The 23,495-nt window shown below is 40.1% G+C and overlaps 1 protein-coding gene across 1 annotated transcript; it reads left to right on the forward strand.

Annotated features, from left to right (window-relative positions):
• Positions 1–12,229: 12,229 nt before the first annotated feature.
• On the forward strand, positions 12,230–12,762 carry LOC149657010 (uncharacterized). Its single transcript, XM_089844796.1, has 2 exons — positions 12,230–12,581; positions 12,643–12,762. The coding sequence occupies exons 1-2, from the start codon at positions 12,230–12,232 to the stop codon at positions 12,666–12,668; spliced, it is 378 nt and encodes a 125-aa protein (XP_089700922.1). The 3' UTR covers positions 12,669–12,762.
• The last annotated feature ends 10,733 nt before the right edge of the window (positions 12,763–23,495 follow it).

A 23,495-nucleotide genomic window follows, 5' to 3' on the forward strand; every position in this document is an offset into this window, starting at 1 on the left:
GGCAAATTTGCGGAGAAGATTTTTGGCGGGTTTTCTCCTTGCTACGTCACTCACGGCATCTCGCGGAAACGCCAAGCGCGAGACTCCCGAGTCTACTAATGCGGCGCGCGCGCGCGAATCTGAATAAATTAGGCTTAACGCGGCGCTGAGACACTAACACGCGCGTCACGTGAGCGACATCTAGAGTGAAAATTTCTCCTTACTACGTCATCAAACGAAACAAAATCTCAACTAGGCCTTTTCCAAACACAAAAATTTGATTGCAATTTAATAAATTGCTACGAAACCAAATAAAAAAGTAAACATATCATAATAAACTAGATTTTTCAAGGATTTTTTTAGCATTTTAAGTTTGTGGATGACGAAAATTATGTCACTAACACTTTAAGCTTTCACTTTTCAATTACATGATCATTTGGAATTTCATTTTTTCTTTTTTGGAGGTTTCGATTGAAGGTGTGGCTTTTCTTTGTAATTTTACCACACTTCACACATCTACACTGCTTTAGCGATGTAAATGCTTCGCAATACAAAAAATGCAAACAATATGCTAGATTTAGGTTTCCACTATTCGGATTTTGACTAGCCGCAGAATGGAATTTCTTTGATTATTCGCATGGTAAAAGCCCCTGTGACGGTATTGTTATGTCGTGCTTCCTTGCAAAACATCGAAAATTATCAGATATTAAAGCCTTATCATATTCTATGAATGGCCAGTAAGAAGAATTCTTGTACTAATTTTTTTTTTCATTTCGAAAGAGGATGTTAAACTTCATCAACTATCTCTTAAAGAAAATCTTTCCGAGACTAATACTGTCATTGGCCCTCGAAGCCACCATAAATTCATTCCCACATCACACAGTAAATTACAAATGTACAGAATTTCAAGTGATTCGTTCAGCACAAATGTTATGGTCGCTATAGATGAAGATGTTGGTACTAACGTGAATATAATTACATTTGATGATATTTCTGTTGATGCCAAGGTGAATACAATTACATTAGATGATATATCTGTTGATGCCAAGGTGAATACAAATACATTTGATGATATTTCTGTTGTAGAGTTCGTAACAGCAAAATACGATAAAGACGTGTATGTGGTTTCAGTGATGGATGCCATAAAAAAGAAAATGACTTCCTTTTGCAGGTTTTTGAAGAGCGACAAAGTTAAATCGGAACTTTCTAGGCAAATTTAGGGAAATTGACAATTCTCAAACACGTAAAGATAATATCCCTCCAAAGTTTTATCTCTTCCTTTCCCGTTTTTCCCTCATCGGATGATTTTAATGTGTACAAGAATATGCTTATTGGTTGTAAAATGTCGTCTGATATACAGTATATTTGCTATGCTTTGTATACTGCTTTAATATTTCATAAATTTTAACTTCAGTATTTGTTCATAAAAAAAGAAACATTTCTATATCTGGGTAAATAAGTTTGTATTATTATTAGTGAGTGGGGGAGGGTCGCGCCCTAGCACCGATGCCACAGGCATATTGTGCACCCTCGTGTTCAGGCTTTGAATTGACCCGTGGCCACAGCGTAGCGTAGAATTCGCTCCACCGTAATAGAGGAGACCCGCGAGGGTTCCAAAGTGTGCGAATCAAAAGAATAGTCTAAGCGAGGCGAAGCAGTCGCACTCGCAAAGTACGTGGGCGGATGTTTCTTCCTTCTCCTGACACGACCTACAGAGAGGGTCGTCGGCAAAACCCATCAGATGGAGGTGCCTATTAAGCCGACAGTGCCCGGTCAGAAGACCGGTGGCCAGCCCAATATCCCATCTGCTGAGCGAAATTAGGTCTCTAACACGAGACCTGCAGGGACCATTGACTAACAGTTTTGTCTGTCTCTGGCCCTCCATGTTATGCCAGAGCTGGTTTTGTATGACAGTCAACCTGTCATGCAGACACCGTTTGACGTGCCTGTAGGGGATGGGGACGGCCGGCTCCGGCCCCAAGAGCTTGGCCTCCGCACCCCTTTTCGCAAATCTATCGGCTTGCTCATTGCCATGATATCCGCTATGCCCTGGCACCCAGTACAACAGAACCCTGTTGCAAGATGCCAGTCGCGCTAGCAGATCAAGGCAGCTGCGCACCAGTTGAGAGGTAATCTGACACTGGTTCAGGGCGGCCTGACTGTCAGAATAAATTCTCACAGTCCGTCCGGTATACCCTTTGTTAATACAGTAATCTGCGCAATAACAGATCGCGGCAATTTCCGCCTGGAACACACTAGCGAAGGTGCCCAGGCAAGCAGAAAAACCGACCCTGGTGGTTTTGCAGTAATAGCCGGCGCCAGCGCCGGAATCAGTCTTGGAACCATCGGTGAACCAAATAGTTTCACCCCCAGTGCCAAGAGGCAGCAGGTTAGTCCACTCTGCCCGACTGGGGAAGTGGATGCTGAATGGCTTAGTGAAGTCAAAACTGGTAACGGTTTTGTCAGAGCACATCGTTAGCGACGGCTCAAGTGCGGCGTACTCCCGAAAGAGCTTCGTATGGCTGTAATCCCAAAGTCTTGGAACCCAGCAGCCACTAATGTTGAGCCTGTAGGCCCCCATGACAGCCTCCTCCTTAATGAAGAGATGAAGAGGAAGCATGTCAAGGAGCACCTCCAGGGAAGCAGTTGGGGTCGATCTCATGGCCCCCGTAACACCAATGCAGGCAAGCCTTTGAAGCTTGCGCAGGGCAGCCTGCACCGTCTAAAGCCGGACCCTTGTCCACCAGACAAGTGCCCCGTAAGATAGTATGGGTCTGATGATCCCAGTATAGAGCCAGTGTACAGCCTAGGGGTTGAGGCCCCAAGTCTGGCCGACAGAGCTCCTGGTCCTCCAGAAGAGCATCTTGGCCTTCTTAATACACCGATCAAGATGCGGCTTCCATGTGAGTCTGCAATCAAAGGTCACCCCCAGGTATTTCACCTTGGAGGACTTTGTCAGGACCTGGCCAAAGAAAGAGATATCATTGAACAAATCCTTAGTATTCTTCCTCGTAAAAGGAACAAGGACAGTTTAATCAGGATTAACGGTGAGGTTAACCGCCTGACACCATTGCTCCACGTTAGAGAGAGCAGATCTCATAAGCGCGGTAACAGTATCCGGGAACTTCCCGGTAAAGACTATCGCTACATCGTCCGCATACCCGAAGCAGCTACAGCCCCCAGCACCCCCGAGCCTCCCCAAGAGTTCGTCCACCACCAGGCACCACAACAGGGGGGAGAGCACTCCACCCTGAGGGCAGCCCCTGCTGGTAGTCACCCCTAGAGAGTCCCCGAGGAGAGACGCCGTCACCTCTCGGTCGGTCAGCATGGACTTGATCCAGCGGCCAAGAGTGTCGCTGATGCCAAATCTCTTGACAGCTTCAGTAATAACCGAGCTAGACCCCTCAATATCGAGGAAGACGGCCAGTGAAATTTCCTGAAACTCGAATGCCCTATCCAGGCAATTCGTAAGGCCGTGAAGGGCCGTCTCAGTGGATTTGCCTTTTTGGTAAGCAAATTGTGAAGAAGAGAGAGGAGTTACCGAAAGTACCTCGTCTCTAATGTACCTGTCCACCAGCTTCTCCAGAATTTTGAGGAAGGAGGTCAGGCATATGGGCCTAAATGCCTTCGCCTCGAGATAGGAAGCCTTCCCGGGCTTGGGAATAAAGATGACCCTAGAGCGTTTCCAGTCATGAGGTATGTGACCGAGAGCAATGCAGAGTCTGTAAATCTTGCATAGCGGAGAGGCGATGTGGTCTAAGCCCTCCTGCAAAAGCAGAGGGAAGACCCCATCGGGTCCCGGAGATTTGTAGGGCTCAAAACAGTTGACAGCCCACCGAAGCTTGGGAATCGTGACAACCTGTCTGGGTACAAGCCAGTCTTCCCTTTTAGCCCTGTGCAGGACAGGGTAGAGAGAGTCGGGGTTTGTTGGATTGATAAAAGTAGAGTCAGGAAAATGGACCTCCAGCATGTGCTTGAGAGTCTCAGCCCCAGACTTAGTGTACACACCCTCCCGCAGCTTAATAGCATTAAGTCGATGTGTGCTGTCGTGCGCTAGAATCTTCATGACCCTAGCCGTAGCAGGGACATTGGAGACTTGCTCACAGAAGGTCCGCCAGGAGTCCTTCTTAGCAGCTCTTAGTCAGGCTAAAATTTGCAAGCCGCGGTACACGGCTCCCCGAAGGTATTCCATCCAGCGCCCCTAGAATCGCCTTCTGGATTGGGCCCACGTCTTCCTCCGTGATGACCGCCTTCGGATAGCCTTTTTTAACAATGGCCATCTTTTTTGCGCTGGCGGCGTCACTATAGGACTTAGCCCTTTTTGCCGCCACCTGCGAGGTGCTGGGCGAGGGAGTCGCGTCGTCCGTTCTAGGCCTCTTCAATTGGGTGCCACGTGCCACCGCACCCCCAGCGGGGGTGGAGGCCGTTTCAGACCCCGGTTTGGCCTTTTCCCGAGCAATCTGTCGTTTACGGCGACGTCGCACGGTACGTTTCGAAGCCTTACCAGTCACACGCACCGATAAATCGGCACGAGTATCGCTGGATACAGGCCCTAGCGTAGTGGTATCAGTGTGGGTTCTGCCCTGAGCAGACCGTAGGTGTTGTAGTTTTAGAGTTGTTAGTAGTTAACCCACCGAAATATGGAGAGTTTTTTTTTTTTTTTTTTTTTTTCCACCTACGAGCACTAGTGCTTAGCCGTTAGGCCTTGAGCACCAGGAAGAATGGAGCGGGAGACCCTACGCGGCCCAGCACAGACGGGGGCCGCTAGGTCGTATGTGGATAAGCAGGGAAGGAAATGAGGTTTACTTGGGAGGTGACGGTAGGTGGAGTTGGGGTTGGTCACCTCCGGCGGACACGGGACAGTCGGCACCTATAGGGTAGGATCGCCGACATGTGTCGTATTCCCTCAAACTTTGCCGCCCAGAAGCTGGGCTTACAGGAGCGCGCCACACTCCCGGCTTATGGAGAGTTAATTAGGTCATTTAAGTGTGCCGCCAGCCTTCTAGCGCGCTAGACCCGCGCGTGTATACTCGCGTGTGTCTAGAGTGGGGGAACACCGGTTTTTTATCCGGGGGGTTTCTTTGAGTTCGTTTATTGGTCGAGGGTGGGGGTCGCCAATTGATTAGGTCTTTTTTAACTGGTTAAGGGGCGTGAACTTCTTTAGTCGTGACGTAATGGCCAGATTTAGATAAGAGGGTGTTAGCTTATGCGACGTATGTTAGACATCTGTTAACGTCTCGAATTTCACTGGAGACGGTTTTCTCTACGCCTACATGTTATCCGCTACTCGGTCATTGCGCTAGAAAGATCAGAAAATTGACTGAACAAGATGTCGCCAATAGTTTTAAAGGTATTGACTGACAACGTAATCTTTAACTGTAAAAATTTACTTTAATTGTACGATTACATATACATTAAATGCATAAATAATAAATGAAAAATACAGAAAATAAGATATAATTGAAAAATACATAAAAGTAAGATATAAAATGAAAATACACAAAATAGATAAGATGAAATATATAAATATGAATAAATTTTAAAAAGTAAATATATATGAATAAATTTTAAAAAGTAATCTTTAAAAGCAAAGGCCCCTCTGTAACGAATCAATAGAGTATTATTATACCCTATTGTAAACCTTTTCAAATGCTAATATATACTTACCACCCGCCACGGTGATTAGGATCGGGGTGTCGCGCGGAACTGCAAAAGATTAGTTTACAATTAATAAATGATTCATTAGTTTACAGTTAATAAATGATGCATTATTTAAAAAAGTTTTCTATTTACCGTCAGATAGGTTTAACGTTATCTCGCGATGATCGGCGCCAGGAATCGGAGGTCCTTCCTGAATGACAACAGCCTGGGCTGGTTGTTGAATTCGCTGAAGCGGGTCATCGGGAGGAAGGATGTTTGGAGGAGGGGAAGGAGTACCAGGGTATGGGGGAGGAGGGGTTTCGATACGGGGCCGGTATTCAGTGTTGATAACGTTACGTAAAATGGGGATATCTATGTCACCATCGTCACCCCAATTACTCTCCCACGAATAAGGAGATTCAGCACCGGCCGGAATTAAATTACGATTGGGTGCCGGCGAAACCGGAGCTTCGTCGGCTAAACCCCAATCGACCGAGCCGGCGCGGCTCTGAGGTGCCATTTCTTGAGCGTTGAAAAAGACCTCAATTTTTCTAGCTCTTACCAGAGCGCATCTATCTCCGTTATGCGGGAATCGTAAATGGGGGTCATAGACATCTTCCCCTCCCGGCATAATGCGAATTGAAGGGGCACCCAACCTTCCTATATCCACAACCCGGAGGGTTCCAAGAAAAAGATTTAAAAATTCTTTTTGATCTGGCCCTTTTACGTAAACGGTATCGCAACCTCGGGTTAATTGTTGAAGTACGGTTCGGATCTCGTCTTGACCGTATTCACCATCACGCCCCAAACCGGAATGTCTGAGGTTATTATAAATAACCGTGTTATCCGTTCTACGGAAACACTCCTCGTCAGGAATTTGAAAATTCCTAACGCTACGTTCACCGCTATCGCGTATGCAGCCTATCTATTAAAATGAAAACACACGTATAAGGAAAAATTCTAAAATATTAGTTAAGATTTAATACTTCTTTGACTAGAAACCTACAACGTAGGTTCCTAGCGCGACTAAAAACGATCGCGAAGCTCGTGGCGATAAAGATAAGGGACTCCCTATTTTAAAATATAAGTCTCTTAATCGAGGGTTTAAATCTAATAGAAAATACTTACATTATACGTATATATTAAGTTTTTAAAAAGACTTCTGAGTAAAGAAGAGGTTATAGATATATGGTGATGCGTTAGAAACTAAAAGACACTAAGATAAGGGTCACTGTTGCCTAACCATTTTAAAATACTAGAAAAATACTTACATTTTTTTATTGCGAGACTAGAAGAAGAAGTTATTGAGTTTATGAAATTTTATTGCGTTGTAGAGAATACAAAGGCTTAAACGCTGTATTTATACATTTTTTCTCACCCACGAGTATACTAGGAGTCCGATAGTAACACGAAACCGTTCATCGGTGATAGTATAATTAGTTATAAAATTTTCGATAGTTAAGTGTAGCCTTAAGATTACACGTGAAAGACTTGGATAAAAAATTAAAGGAAAACAGATGTGTTTGGAGACTTTGAAAAATAAAAGATACGAATGAAATCTAATATTATTTAATCTATACATATATAATAACATAAATAAAGACGAGCATCGTCGATAGGAAAGATTTATAAAATATCTATAACTAAGTTTAAGATTACAACTGAACGAGTTATATAAAGTTAAACTAAACGAGATGTGTTTGGAGACTTAAAAATAAAAGATGCGTATGTAATTTAATATTATAACGCGAATAAATACGTTCATCGGCCTATGGGAAAGAGTTAGTTATAAATTGTCACACGCCGAAAACTAATTTAATTTTGACCTTAAGGTTATAATTATTCAATTTCGTTAAAAAGAAACAGATGTCGTTGAAGGTTTAAATATAAATTTAATTTACTGAATATATAATGACGTAGTTAAGTAATATGAAACCCTCTCGGACGTAAAGCTAGAAAAGATAACAACCGTATAGTATAAAAGCTCAGACTCAACGTTCGAGATTCATTCGTGCCGAAATTACTGCATTAACATCACGCAGCAAGAAATTTCTATTCCTGAGAATGGTAAGTACTTTATACTTTTTCAATGAGATTAGAAGATTTAGTTCATAGGAAATAGGCATTTCAATAGGCCGAATCAAAGGATGAGACACAATCCTGTGACAAAGAAGTAGAGACCTTGTTATCTCAGTCGGGATTTAAAAAGGAAGATTGGAAAGATCATATAATAGAATATGGTCGGGATAGATTATTAGGTGTTAAAATATCGTCGTTCAATTGTACTCTATACCTTGATATTAGGAGGTACGCGAAATCAAAGAACCCGCGAAAACCGTTTCCCATCCCTACTAAGGACGGTATATGTATTAAATACGAGAGCGCATTTGAACTGAAATCAATTCTGAACAACGCTCAGGGAGATTGGGGCGCAACGGTATATATGTCAGAAGAACCCATTCAAATAGCCACCACGCCTGACCGAGAAATAGCCATCTTTAAATACAGAGGACAACCCTATGAGAAGCAGTTCGTAATTAGAGATTCAGACGATCTCCATAACATAATAGTTGCCTTGGAGAAAACAATCAATAGATTTGAAGAACTTTCCCATTAAGAAAAAAATGTCGGACACTTCGTCATCCTCAGATGATGAACTTTATCCCATCGATTTATCCACAAAATTTAGACCTGAACAATATTTCAAGATAGATAAAATATCTAATCGAAAAATCTAGAAAATATAAATGTATTACAACAGAATATAATGTTAAATTCCGTAACTTAGAAGAACTAAAATTAACAAAAATTCACGAACAACTTTCCCAAATATTAACATCTCTTATAAACCAAATCACGCAAAATAATGAAGAGTATAACTTAATTAGATTCGCCATAAGCTCCGACGCGTTAGAGAACCCTGTAAATTTAAGATTTATGGCGATAAATGAGTTAACTCCTGATCGATTACTCTCTAGTATCGAAAAGGTGGCTCAGTCCAAACGTAGTCTTTTATTAGAGGGTTCTCTAAAAATTGATGTTATTCTTTTAAAATGCAATGTTCCAATGACAGGTAGAAAAGCGGTGCATAATCGAACTATAGCTGAACTGGATAAATATATTGATCAAGGTTATGCTTACATACCTATTAGAAATAATGATACTCTATGCGTTTCTAGAGCCTTAGCCGTGGGTAAAAGTCAAGCTGATCGAACTTATTTAAAATCAATAGGAAAGCTAAACGAGTTTAATCAATGGAGCTTCCGATTATTAAGAAATGTAGACCACCCTTCCCAAAAAACCGCGGCTTTAGAGTTACACGCATTAGCCGAAGTCCCGGAGGGTCCTGTAGATTTATTGGGTGTTCAAAAGTTTCAAAATGCCTTGTCAGATTACCAGATTGTAATTTTTTCAGCGGAAGAGAAGTTTGAGAAAATATTTATAGGTCCTCACAAGGAAAAAAAATTTTCCTCCTCAAAGTTGGGAATCATATGCATGTTGTACGGTCTTACATCTCAATGTTCGCGGCTAAGGCTTATTGTCAATACTGTTTAACCCTATTTTACGGTCTGGAAGAAAAATCTAGTCGTTCTTGCTCGGAAACGGCTAAGTGTTACCGCTGTTTAACAACGGAGGCTTATCATGAAAAAGACGAGTATAAACTCATAAGATGCGAGGAGTGTAATAGATATTTAAAGGGAACCGAATGTTTCAATAACCATAAGAGTAACGGAACATGCGATTCTTTGAAACGATGCGGAAATTGCGCTCGCGAAATAAAACCAAATCATAAGTGTGATCTAAATTGCAAAAATTGTAAAATTACGCATGAAAAAAATCATTGTTGGGTGATGCCCCTAGATATTGATTATCCTCCTGTTCGTCTTCTATACTTCGATTGTGAAACTATCCCTTTAAATAATGAACACACTCCCGTACTCTTGGTTTCCGCTGCGCAAGAATCCGTTGATTCAAAAGAATTTACCATTCGTGTCTTTAGGGGCTTTGATTGTATAAAGGATTTTATAGACTATCTTTTCCAATGTGAGACAAGCTCTATTAGAAAGGGAAATAAGAAAGTAAAGGTTGCGCGAATGTTGTTTTCCGATGTAATCTGCTGCGCTCATAACGGGGCAGGGTTCGATTTTTTCTTTATATTGAAAGAAATACTTAGAAGGAATATAGTTCCTGAGCCTATCTTCAACGGTTCAAAAATCATGGCACTCTTCTTAAAAAATCTAAAGATCAAATTCATTGACAGTTACAGATTTATTAGTGTCCCCTTAAGAAAATTTTCATCTACATTCGATCTCGGGGAAGAAAAAAAAGACTATTTGCCGCATCTGTTCCATAATGAAAAAACGTTAGACTATGTAGGCCCTATACCCGAGATACATCAATTTGAGCCCGATAATTTTAAAGATAAGGAGCACGCGGATTTTATGAAATGGTATTCGGAAAGAAAGGATAAGCCCTATAATCTGAGACAGGAGCTTGAAACATACGCTATTCAAGATGTTAAGGTCCTACAATTAGGAATGGAAAAATTTAGAGAGTTATTTAGGAATGTCTCCGGGGTCGACGTGCTTAACGTAGGTGGTATTACCATAGCGGGAACAGTAACTAATATTTTCCTTCACAAACATCTTGAAAAATACACACTAGGTGTCGTACCTGCAAAGGGTTTTCGTGGAAATTTTAGTATCGGAGCCTTAAAGTGTATAGCCTTGGAAGAAAAATTACGCGGGGTAAAATTTCAAACTGCCTTGTCATTGGAAGGGGAAAAAAGGGTGTCAAACTATTTAATAGACGGATATTGTAAAAATCCTGAAATTGTTTTAAACTATAACGGATGCGTCTATCACGGATGTGTAAAACATACAAAACATTACGAGTACAATCCTATAGTTAAAGATCTAAACAGAAATGTCTACGAAAGAACTCTAGATAGGGAAAATTATCTAAAAAAGATTTTACCGAACGCCGAACACCTCAATATTTGGGAATGCGAGTTCAATGAGAGATTACGAGATGATCCTGACGCTAAACTCTATTGTGACAGTTTAAAATTTAAACAACCAATTGGATCCAGGAGTGCCTTGTACGGGGGAAGAAGCGAGTGTATATGTCTGTATTATAAGGCAAAACCGGGCGAGTCTATTCAATACCTAGATATCTGCTCGCTCTATCCTTACGTATGTAAATGGGGCGTATTTCCTAAAGGTCATCCTGAAATTATTACGAAAGACTTCAACTTTGAACCTAATTTTTATTTCGGTCTTATTTCTTGTCGATTATTAGCGCCTGAAAATCTATTTTTGCCTGTCCTTCCAATTAAAACTAAAAAGAAACTTTTCTTTGCTTTGTGTTTAAAATGCGTTGAAACTGAACAATCAGTCTGTACACATAATTCGGAAGAAAGATCCTTCTGTGGTTGTTGGCCAAGTCCCGAGGTATATCTAGCAGTTAAAAATGGATATAAGATTCTAGAGTTTTTTGAAGTCCAACATTACAAAGATAAGTTTGACAGAAAAGAAAATACCGGTTTATTTGACACGTTCATTGATTGTTACCTTAAAATTAAACAATCTAGTTCAGGTTGGCCTTCGGGAATAGAAAGCGAAGAGCAAAAAGAAGCGTATTTAAAATCAATTTATGACCGAGAAGGAATAGTTATTAATAAAGAAGAGATAGTGGACAACCCCACTCTCCGCGCCATTAGTAAACTATGTCTAAATTCACTTTGGGGAAAAATGGGTTACAATACGGATAAGAGAAAAAATGTATACATTGACTCTTACGCTGGATTAGTTCAGATAATAACTGATGAAACGAAAGAACTGTTAGACCTGAAACCGGTAAACGATAAAATCTGTTTAGTCAGTTATAAACTAAAAAAAGAATACGCTCCTACCTACTACAAAGGAAGTCCCACGATAGCTTCCTTTGTTAGTTCATTAGGACGTATCGAGTTGTATAATACGATAAGTAAAATGGGTAAGAGGTTACTTTATTGTGACACTGATTCATGTATAGTTGTAACAAAGGAAGGGGAATATCTACCACCCTTATCTAGTAATCTAGGGTGTTGGACGGATGAGTTAAAGGGTGAGACGATTCTCGAATTTGTCTCGACAGGGCCTAAGTCGTACGCTTACCGTACCACAGACGGTAAATCTGTTATTAAAATGAAAGGTATTACCCTTAACAGAAGAAATGAAGAAATCATTAACTTTGATTCGATTAAAAGTGTTTTATATAGTCCCTCTAAAACTTTGTCGGTCACCGTTCCATTTAATGTTGTAAGACGTAAAGAAACAGCTACACTTTTATTAGGCAATCTAAAGAAAACCTTTGGATATAGTTTCAATAAACGTAGAGTCTTAGAGGATTACACAACACTTCCTTACGGATATTTAAATCATCAAGACCCGTCTGCCACGTCAAATGAGAAAACGGACCACTAAACATCGGGTCACGTTTTCCCACCTTGTTAAAGTGAGAGTGATACCGTACGAAGATCGAGTCAACTACGAGTTCATAGACGATATTAGAGAACGTTTTAAAAATGGAGAACGGATTAGAGTATCGCCTCCGCTTAGAAACACCGATGACCATTTTACTGGCTGGCCCAAGCAGCTCGGGGAAAACAACGTGGGTAATAAATTTACTCAAATATAAAGACATTATCATGGACAAACCTCCTGATAGAATAGTCTATTGCTATAGTGTTTATCAGGACATTTTTGATGAACTGAAACTCTTTTTACCTATTGAATTCCACGAAGGACTAATTCCTAATGATTCTGATTTTTTTGATAAACGAATAAATAATCTTTTAATCCTAGACGATCTAGCTAACACCTGTACCAAACAGGAGTTTATAAGTAATCTTTTTTGTGTCGGGAGTCATCATTTATCTTTAAGCATCGTGCTGCTGTCTCAAAATGTCTTTAACCCAGGTAAATATTCTAGAAATATATCATTGAACTGTTCTTATATCGTTATGTTTAAAAATCCTAGGGATAATAACCAGGTTCGCTATTTAAGTCGTCAGCTTTTTCCTACAGACACCAAACGCCTAACGGAAGCGTACGAAGAGTGTACCGAAAAAGCGTATTCTTATATCTTAATAGATCTAAAACAAAGTACCGATAATAGTTTAAGACTTAGGTCCAATATATTCCCCAATGAAGGACCGATGGTAATCTACGTTAGAAAATAATAATCCATAAAATATAAATCTCAATTTATTTAACCTCATTTCGAGACATGCCTTTACCCGTGTCGGTTAGGAACCAATTACCCTTTTTAAATCTCTTGCGTAAAAGCGGTGTGAAACAAAGAAAACTTTTAATATCAAAGTGTACGCGACCCCAATTGGATTGTATAAGCGGTATTTGTTATAATTTGAAGAACGGCGGTATTCCATTGAATCGTCATAAAAAGAAAAGACTTCAACGTTACAAAAACGTTATAAGGTATTTATCCAAGAGAGGTTTAAGCGACAAAAAGAGGCGACAGGTGTTAATTAAACAGGTAGGAGGATTCTGGCCGGCGTTGCTTTCAATGTTAATACCGACAATAGCTTCGGTCTTTACTAGATAATGAAAAAGTGCGTTTTAGTACCAGCGGCTTTACTGACGGACAATCAAAAGGAAGTTAACAGTTTAGACAACGCCATTAAAGAGGTACCGAGAAAGCCTGGTTCTGCCGAGGAAAAATTGAAGGAGTACCTTTTAACTCTTCAAAAATATTTATCTTTAAAGAGTTTAGCGGAGCCACCAAGCGTTACTATTTTGCCACCTACAACGAGTTCGTCTTTTCCAGCACCCGGAGTGTCGAGTAAAATACAGCCTCTAAGTCCTTCATCCTCGTCTTGGATTCCTCCATCGTGGCCTACCCCTATCCAGAATATACCTATTAATATCTCTACCCCCTCCCAAATTGTCCCTACTAATGTCGCTACCCCTCCCCAAAGTATCCCTTTTAATATCTCCTCGAGTCTGACTACCCCACAGCCTATAATGAGTAGTACAGCAATGGGTCAAACACCGGCGATATCGTTTACTACGCCAGCGTCTCTCTCTCGAACGACCAGTATGCCAATTTTAACACCCATGGGACCCGTGGTACGGAAACAGTCCGGGACGTCTCAAACGCCGAGTATGCCAGTTTTAACACCCATGGTACCGAATCAGCCCGTGACGTCTCAACAGGCCTTATCAACGAAGGGCGCTTCTGGTTCAAAGTTCCGGAAACTTAACCCTAACGATGAGACTTCGCCGAAAAAAAGACTCGCGAAAATTCCATCTACGAAATCAAAACCGTACCCTACACAAGCCAAAATAAAAAAAGATCGCGAAGCTAGTTTGAAAGAACTTCAAAAGCCCGAATCTAAGATCGAATGGGTAACTTATAGAAAGGCAAAAAAATAACCTTAATAATGATTATTACATTTTATATAAAAGCATCTAACTCATTATATTGAAAAACACGTATCTGATTATATAAAAGCATGTATTTGAGTATATAAAAAAGCTTGTATCTGATTATATATAAAAGCATGATAATTACAATTTATATAAAAGCATGATAATTACAATTTATATAAAAAATTATAATCGAATAATAAATATTTTTATTCTCGCATTCAATACAAGTGTATCTGATTATTAAACATTACAACTTTAATATTTTATTGGTTACATTTTTCATATCTATGTCTTAACAAGTGAAGGCAGATATTCCATAAAGATAAGGCGTCGTTAATTTCCGTTTTATTTTCATACATTTTCAGAACTCTATGAAACGAATTTCCCAGACATCTTTGAATAAGGAAGAATATACAATGAGGTCCGCAACAAAGGGAGAACATATCTTGAATTAATTTATCGTTATAGATCCATCTGGACGCGTATTTGGCCAGGTTAATTTTATACGTATCCGGGCTCTGCCCGTAGCTGCAGAAAAAATTACCTTCATTGTTTTCAACGTAAATGGCTACCCAATGAAGTCCAGGATCCTCGGCTCTCTCCGTGTTCAGAACAAAACAAAATTTCTTCTTTCTAGGTTTCCTGGGAAGCATGTCTCTAGGAAAAGTACCTAGGTAGTAGGGTTTTGTCCTCTGGTCGCATGATAATATTTGATTTATTTGTAACGTATTCATATCACTTTAGATAAAGGTTTTTTCAAATTTACTCAACCTTACTAAATCACCTTCTTTTAGCTTTGGTTTTGTCCCAGGTTTAATGGTACCGAAAAGACGGTACCACACCTTATGCTCATTTTGTAGATTAACATTGACTGGCGCGATACCAGTTGAGCGGTGTATCGAGTGATTGTAAGCCTTAACTATTTTTGGTAACGCACTCAGATAGCTACGAGTATCAGCGCTAGTTACGAATTTGTGTATTTTCTCTTGAACCGTTCTGTTAAATCTCTCGCAGATCGCAATTTTTTTATTCCCGTAAGCTACGTAGTGGTGAATACCTTTCTCTTTAAAATATTGCTGAACTGGTTTAGCTAAAAATTCAGAGCCAGCGTCCGTATTTATATTCGTGGGTACAACATCTTTATGTATTATTTTAAAAGCTCTTATAACTTCCGCGGAAGTCTTGTTTTTAATAGGTATAACGTAGGCGTATTTACTCAAAACATCTATATTACTTAACAAATATTTCATACCCTTGTTGTATCTGGAAAGTTTATCTAAAACTATTAAATCAGCCTGATGAGTCTCATCCATAGATGTCACTGTAATTTTATTGCGAGGAAACTTTAATCGACGATAACGATGAATAGTATAGGTGGGTTGTTTTAATAGAAAACTCTCAACTTCTTTCCTCGAAGACTGAGGAACTCCTTTCGTTAATTTATCCAATCCGGAAAAAGAGGAGGGATTTTCGGGGTCGTAGTACGCGTTTGAGAGAGACATTTTTTCTAAACAAGATCGAAAATGATATCTGATAATATAACGTAGTTGTAGGGTATTATATAAGAGGGAGAGATACAATTTTCTGGAATATTTTCTAAATAAGGAAAAAAAATTGATATATAACGTAGGTATAGGAAACGCAACAATAAGAGTAATTTATATTTTATTCGGTTACTTAAAAATTAACAATACATTGTTTTTAGACCGACAAAATTTCCAAGAATATATTTTAAATAGATACGTCATTAAACACTGGATCATTTAGGACATTAGCTTCGGTAGTGGTTGTTCTCTGGCGAATATCTCCTGGTCCCTTGGCACCGTTTATCGAGTAATTTCGATATTAAATTCATTTTGCTCTTCTCCGAGGTAACGCATTCCAACGATTTCAAATCCTCTCGGAATATTTTCAGACGCCTTAGAGTAATCCATGACCCAATACACGCGAGATAAGAGTGACATATATTTTAACCGTACATTAGTTCAGTTTTTAGACCGACAAAGTTTCCGAGAATATCGTTAAATAAAATTGAGACGTCGTCTTCGTAATCTCCGTATTCCTCGACAAAGGATTCTAGAATTCTTTCGTAGTTAAGCAACGGAATAGCTCTAATTAGGTTTTTCTCCACTCTCTCGCTCCAATTAGTATCCGTGGGTAAACAAGTGATATCGTGGGCGATTTCGTTGTGACAGCTGATATTTTCGCACGAATCAGTGAAATTAAATAAAATATTGGTCAAACTGTCCAAGATAATTTTCTTCATTATTTCTCTGGCCTCTTCTTTTCGCTTTAATTCGCTACCAATAACATTTTTCAAGTTCTTTAACCTTAACCAACTGTCTTTATTTAATGAAAATCCTTTCGATGTTGAGAATAGAATATTATATCTATTATTCGATCCTCTAATATATTGACGAATATCAACTATTTTTCCTCTCTGACATACGAAGCATTCTAGCTTAACTCTCTGAGTACCGTCAACTAACCAAGTCAGAAATCGTCCCGTTATTCCGTTAAAGAAAGCGTCAATATCCGCTTCGAAAGTCCATATACTATTCCAAATACAACTGTCGAAAGACGCTTCGGTTTTAGTATCGAGTCGTTTGACATTGAAGACGGGAAGAATTCCGCTTCCAACGTAAATGTTTTGCTTCTCCGATAGGTAGTGTACTTGATTCATCTCTAACCGGTTATGAGAGAATGCTTCTTAAATCAGAGGTTATATAGAGCCTTTTTACTCGGGATTAAATAACACCGAGCGATCCCTAGTTATCATGATAGAATTTTCAAATTCGGAATAAATTATGCACGTGACATTGTGTGGTAAATTGTTTTTAAATTTCATATTGATACGTAGATTTCCTTGTCGGGGCAAAGAAAGATGACTAGCCCCCGCATTTTCATCCGGGCTTAAATCTAGGCAATACAAAGCGTAACCTTTTTTGTACTCTTCGTACGTGATAAAATTTCCCTTGTTTTTTCTGTATGTGTTTAGAGAGGTGAATAACGACATGTACTCTCGAGTGTATAGATTGTTTTCGTAATCAGGCGTAAAGGCTTCCGAAGGATAGGTATCGGTACCGACGTTGACGGATAGGTAATTAAGATCAAAGGTTTCAAAATTAAAGGGGTTTAAAGAATGATTACCATTAAAGGCCGAGGCTCGAACTAGACCTACGATTACTCTTTGAGGTATTTTACCTAAGAAGACGTTTTCTCGATTAACGTCGTTCATTCCAGCTGGAATTGAAAAGGTTTTCACGACTGTTTGATTCAAAGGATAGATGGCGCTGGTTTGCTCTAATACCGTAGCGTGGGCTAACATTATTTCGGGATTTATTTTTAGTCTTTTAACGTACAATGAGGCATTATCGATAACCACTTTATATTTCTTATCAGCGGCTTCTTTCGATATTACGCAAAACTCTGGTTTGGATCGAATAAGCCTAAATCTAACGTCTACATTATTCAATAGGAAACGATTTAAGCGACAAATATCAACGTGTAACGGGGCGTATAAATCTATCGTACTCGATACCTTGGCTCTCTCGGCTCTTCTTAATATCCCATTGGTAGTAAGATTTTTATTGGCTGCCACCCAGGCGGAATCGGGATCGATCGGATTATCCTTATAATACAACCCTAGATTTAGTTGGCTTTCTTTAGCATCTATACCGTAATTTAATAAATTCTCGAGATAAGCGATATAAGGGGCTCCTTGGTTAGGGGACTGAACGCTCGTGTTTCCTAAAAAGACGTCTATTTGGGAAAAGAGGGCGGCGTGTAAAAGATTAACCGGAGCTACTTTGGTTTCAGCGGCTGGTACTTCGGTGCCGTCCAAATGAAGCACCCTGACCTTCAGCCTTAACCTAGTTTTAGAAAGGTCGATATAATGTTCGCTCGTGCCAGGGACAAAAAATTCCAAAGGTCCACTATCCGTTACGGAACTTAAAGGTTGATAACTTTCGTCGCTACTAGTTATAATATTAGCGTTCAAAGGGGGTGTCGCGAATAGGTCTAATTCCCCCATCATCCCTTCGAATTGGGCCATCTTGTTTTATGATAAAAAATCGGCCTTTGATCTACTTTTCTTCTTGCGTATCTTCTGACGTTTCCGTCGAATACCAGACCCGTACTGAGAATTAGCCAGACTATCACCCGCTTTATGAATTAAATTTGAGCCGGCTATTTTTAGATTCCTTTTGAACGCTCTCTTGGGTTCTTCTCCAGCGCTTAAATCTTGAATAAACCTTCCACCAAGTCCTAAAGCTTCTTTACCCACGCTCTTAGCTATCGGTTTCGCTAGAGGAGTTAACATTCTCATCAAAGCTCTAAAAATGCCTCCCAAACCAAATCCTTTCTGCACTAATACACCTGGTGGAGATCCAAGGAACTGATCCTGATAATAGGACACGTACCTATTAGGTCGAGACATGTCGTCTAAAGTGAATTTTGATAATGATGCGATCCGATATAAAGGATATAGGAGCGTCGGCTTCGTCTCTAATATCAATTTTGATAGTTTCAATTTCGTTGGATCTTATAGGATAATAGTCTATAGTATCGTATGTGATAATTTTCTCCGACGTATCGTTTTTAGTGGGAATGACGCGTAGAAGAGGTTTGAAACCAGAGCCTATAAACTGGGGGTATATCAGATCAGTGTAAACGTATAAATATTGACTGACTAAATCCGGTTTGAAGTTGGCGTTTGCAGACCCTAATAGACGATTAGTTTGGTCACCGAATCCTAACATAGAACCTAATTTGTTACGAACGCCTCTAAAAAGCACGGTGCACTCCTTATCAGTCGTTATTCGAACGGTACCGTTATCGTTTAATGAGAAATTAAACGGAGATTGATGAGCTTCGGGTATCGCTCTATTCATAGCTTCCAATAGGGCGTCGACGCTATAGGGTCCCTCAGGAATCTTTACCGTTACCATACGATTTTGAAGTTTTAAAGTTTTTTTCAATTTTATCTCGATATAATTATTGGTGTAGTTTATCGTAATATTTCTAGCTTGTTGAGACAATGGAATGGGACAAATGTATTCCCCAGTAATGTACTCGTCCGTTTCGAATCCTAAAACCTGAGCCAGAGGGCCAGGAGCTAGCCTGGCCTGGTGACCGGCATCGACTGATAATTTAACTCTCTTGATAGGAGGCCCAGTCGGGACTGACATATCTATAACCTGTATTTTCACGGGAAAATTCTGTTTTTCAAGCTGAACGGTTAAGTCACGCACCAGTTTATTCTGCATTGAAAAAAATACGGCGTTTCCATTTTTATCTTTCGAACCTTCGTACTTTTGCGGTATTAACTCCACTCTTCTAACGTCCCAGCCATCATTCGTTAAATATCGTTCAGGTACCTGTATTTCGAAAGAGTTACAGGTATTGTCTATTACGGTTGAAATTTTCGGTGTTAATATTTCCGATAAACCAATTTCCCATTCGTTTGAAAGAATAATTGGTTTACCTAATTTGACCGTGAAAGACGATTGTGAATTATCGGGATATTCATCAGTTTTATCACTTAACAGAGTAACGAAAAAAGAATTGACCGACATAATTGATATTTTATTTAAAAATGAATGAGGATTTACACGTTATCCAATTTTATTTAGAAATAAAAGGTTGAACTCGATGTGATGGTTGGAGCGGGGTTCGATCTCGCGATCTATTGATTGGCGAACAAACGCGCTAACCACTACACCGAGAGCAACCTTAATCGCTTCCTACCTTTTAAAGAAGATTACATTAAGATATACTTGGAAATAAAACGGGTAAATGTTCATGATAAAAACTATCGGGAGTACCGAATTTACTCATTTGTTCCTGTATGTATTTTATAAAGTCATTTCCGTAAAATTCGGCTTTTTCTTCTAAACACAATGGCGCCGGTGAATCCGTTTCCGGGGCTTTGGCTCTTGGTTGATTTATACCGTGACCCAATCGGGTAAATAAAAGTCCATCATCTAATTCCTCCAAAATAATGGTACTTCTAGGTAATATGAATCGTTTCAAAATTTCCACCTGATTCTGATACTCGATATCTTTTTCTTGAGGCTCTCTATCTTTAAACATCGGGCATTTCTTCGTAACACGAGCGATTTTCCCACTTTCAGATACTCGGAGTTCGAAACATATTGTATACATAGCGCATTGATCTAAAAGATACGCGACCATATATTGGAAATCCTCGCGCCCTTTGAATCGTTGATACGTCACTATATAACGCATTTTGTAAGATCTCCCTCGGAAGTCACTGCTCTCTTCAAGGCGTTCGTCGAATAACCGAGATAAAGAGAGATCGCTCTCTTATCAAACAAACTCTTATTTAAGTCTGGCGATTACGTCACGACTAAAGACAAGTACAGACACGTCCTAAAAACCCCTAAACAATTAACAAAGACCTAATCAATTGACGGTTATAGAATAGATTACATTAACGACTACCGGGGAAATAAAAAGGATAAATATTCCTCGTAGATACTATCAGGGGTAAATAACGAAAGGAGTTAGAGACGCTAGCTTCCGTAGTGTAGAATACAGTGGGACCTTGAAACGTCATAGAATTTGTAACTAACGTAGTGCCATCTTTGGAACTGTATTGTAAATAAGAGCAGAACCTTAAAAGTTTTGCCTTAAAATCTCGCGCCGCAAGGTATTCTGGGTAAAGTAAAATGGCGGGTGTCGATGTTGTGAAATGGTCTCATAAATCAACCCAATATAATTATTATATTCAATCGCGAGTAAACAGCGATTTAAAGAAGAAAGATAAGTCAACAATTTGCAATTTGAAGCCGGGGAAATCCTCAAAATGTGATCAAACTTGTTTTGCCGTAAGTGCGCGGTTACAGAGTCGGCCCAGTGAGCCAAGGCTTAGTGGGAACTGTGGGATCAGGATCATCAACTGTATCTGTGACTAAAGAAATTAAAACAACTAAAACTGTATTGAAGGATGCAAAAACGACATTTAATTCCATTTCATTACCGAATAAGGAATTTACCAACTTTCAATTTTCTGATCTTTCTAGCGCAATGACCGAGTAGCGGATAACATGTAGGCGTAGAGAAAACCGTCTCCAGTGAAATTCGAGACGTTAACAGATGTCTAACATACGTCGCATAAGCTAACACCCTCTTATCTAAATCTGGCCATTACGTCACGACTAAAGAAGTTCACGCCCCTTAACCAGTTAAAAAAGACCTAATCAATTGGCGACCCCCACCCTCGACCAATAAACGAACTCAAAGAAACCCCCCCGGATAAAAAACCGGTGTTCCCCCACTCTAGACACACGCGAGTATACACGCGCGGGTCTAGCGCGCTAGAAGGCTGGCGGCACACTTAAATGACCTAATTAACTCTCCATATTTCGGTGGGTTAACTACTGTTGTTGTTTGATGTGTTATCCATAAGAATCCCACGAGTAAAGGGGCAATTAAACGGTCACCACCCGGTAGTCCCCCACCCGGGTGGAAGGCTAGATAAAACGGGGTGTCGCCTGGTGCCCCGAGGGGATCGTTAGTGATACCGTAGTTTTACTTCCCCAGTACCATGCAGCCCTCGGCACGATGCCTCAACACCTTGGCTTGGGAAGGACGCGTATCTGCTTAGCCCACACAACGTAGTGGTTTCCAGCTCTCACCACCGAGGAGGTGTGATACTACGCATTGATGAGGACCCAAGCTAGCGTGTGTAGAGTTAAGAACGCGAGCGGGAAGCCAAAGCAAGAGGGGGAAAAGAGAGAACACCCCATCTAGCATGCGTCCCCAACTTCGAGAGCCGAGAAGAAAGATACAAACGACACGATTCAACAAGAACAAGAATAATTTTAGAAACAACGCAAAATTTAAACGAGACGTTTAGGGCTTAAATAAGAGTTGAGTACTTGATTTAAGGGTTATAAGGAACTGGCCTCCGTACCAACGAAATTAAATACATCCATATAAGATTTATCTAAATCCGGTAAAAATTACAGTGTCAGTGCTTAAGGAGAAAGAAACATTGAAACTTAATTGCGAATAAACTATAACAGAAGTACGATAGGGGACTAGAAGTATCGAGTTTACTAAAATTCTTCACTTGGCGAAGGTGAATATTCTGGATAAGACAGCAGCGGTTGACCCTCTGGTAGCGGTTACTGAGTTTTCCCCCCAAAACGTGAGACTCTCGGGTGGCGGTAGACGGGGGCCGAACTCGATTCAAGCACCCGCTTCGTCCGTGTACAACCCCGGCTTTAGGTTGAGGGGAATGGGGGTAGGAAATGTTTTTGGAACTCGACCAAATTTGTTTCTGTGTCTAGTGTAGGCGCAGGGATGGAATCGGCGAATAAAATCCTCAAATTTGTTCACTAGTGCCTGCAGGATCTATTACCACCAATACTAGAGCTCTTTACTTCTAGTCCCTTATCTTACTTCTGACTATAATCACATTGTGAAATATTTATTCATCACGTTGTTTCGCTTAAAGGAATAGCGACCTCATTTAAAAATTATCTCAAATCTAAAGGAAACCTTACTTTTTTGAGAGTTTAAACTCTTCTGATTCCAAAAATATGCTTAATAAATACTTAAATATGAGGTAATACCTAGAAAAAACACTTCGAAAACTTGAAATTTTGGGGGCAAAAGCAAATTTTTAGATAAGAAATTTGGCGGGTTTTTCTCCTTGCTACGTCACTCACGGCATCTCGCGAAAAAGCCAAGCATCCCAGACTCCCGAGTCTACTAAAGCCGCGGCGCGAATCTGAATAAAATAGGCTTAACGCGGCGCTGAGACACAAACAGGCGTCAAGTGAGCGACATCAAGAGAGAAAATTTATCCTTACTACGTCATCAAGCGAGACAAAATTTGAACTAGGCCTTTTCCAAACTGTACAATACTTTGATTGCAATTTTATAAATTGCTACGAAACCAAATACAAAAGTAAACATATCATAATAGACTAGATTTTTCAAGCACTTTAAGTTTGTGGATGACGAAAATTATGGCAATAACACTTTAAACCAACGGCTAAACACGTCCGGTTTATTACCGAAATCTAAATGAAATTTGACGCGTCAACTTTAAGCCAAGGGTTATGGACTGCGAGTGAAGTGACCGCGACGCGTTCGAAAGTCGCGCCAGGCTTTTTAACAAACAAAAAAACGTTGCACTTACGAAAACTGAATAAAGGCCCAAATGATAGATGTTCGATCTTCGTGATAATTAATTTATATTATAATAAAAATAATTCCATAATATGAACTGGAAAATTACAAATTGTCAATTCGAGCCCCCAAACTCCCAAAGAGACACGTTTCCTAAACCATAGCCCACTCGATCCGCGCTCGCGTCGTGATGCGCAGCCTCGAGCGAGTTGGCTATGGGCTTTCAGTTTCAAAGCGGAAGTAGCAGCGTGGGAAGAACTGTACCGGACGCCTTAA

Source organism: Phalangium opilio, unplaced genomic scaffold, assembly GCF_054372755.1.
Source record: "Phalangium opilio isolate 3A_F unplaced genomic scaffold, DU_Popi_V2 ptg000077l_1, whole genome shotgun sequence".
NCBI lineage: Eukaryota > Metazoa > Arthropoda > Arachnida > Opiliones > Phalangiidae > Phalangium > Phalangium opilio.

Bases quoted from the DNA above. Each gene is read 5' to 3' on its own strand.
- LOC149657010 (XM_089844796.1), top strand. From the start codon at position 12,230: ATGACCATTTTACTGGCTGGCCCAAGCAGCTCGGGGAAAACAACGTGG. The intron at 12,582-12,642 runs GTAAATATTCTA...TAAAAATCCTAG, and splicing joins TCAAAATGTCTTTAACCCAG to GGATAATAACCAGGTTCGCT.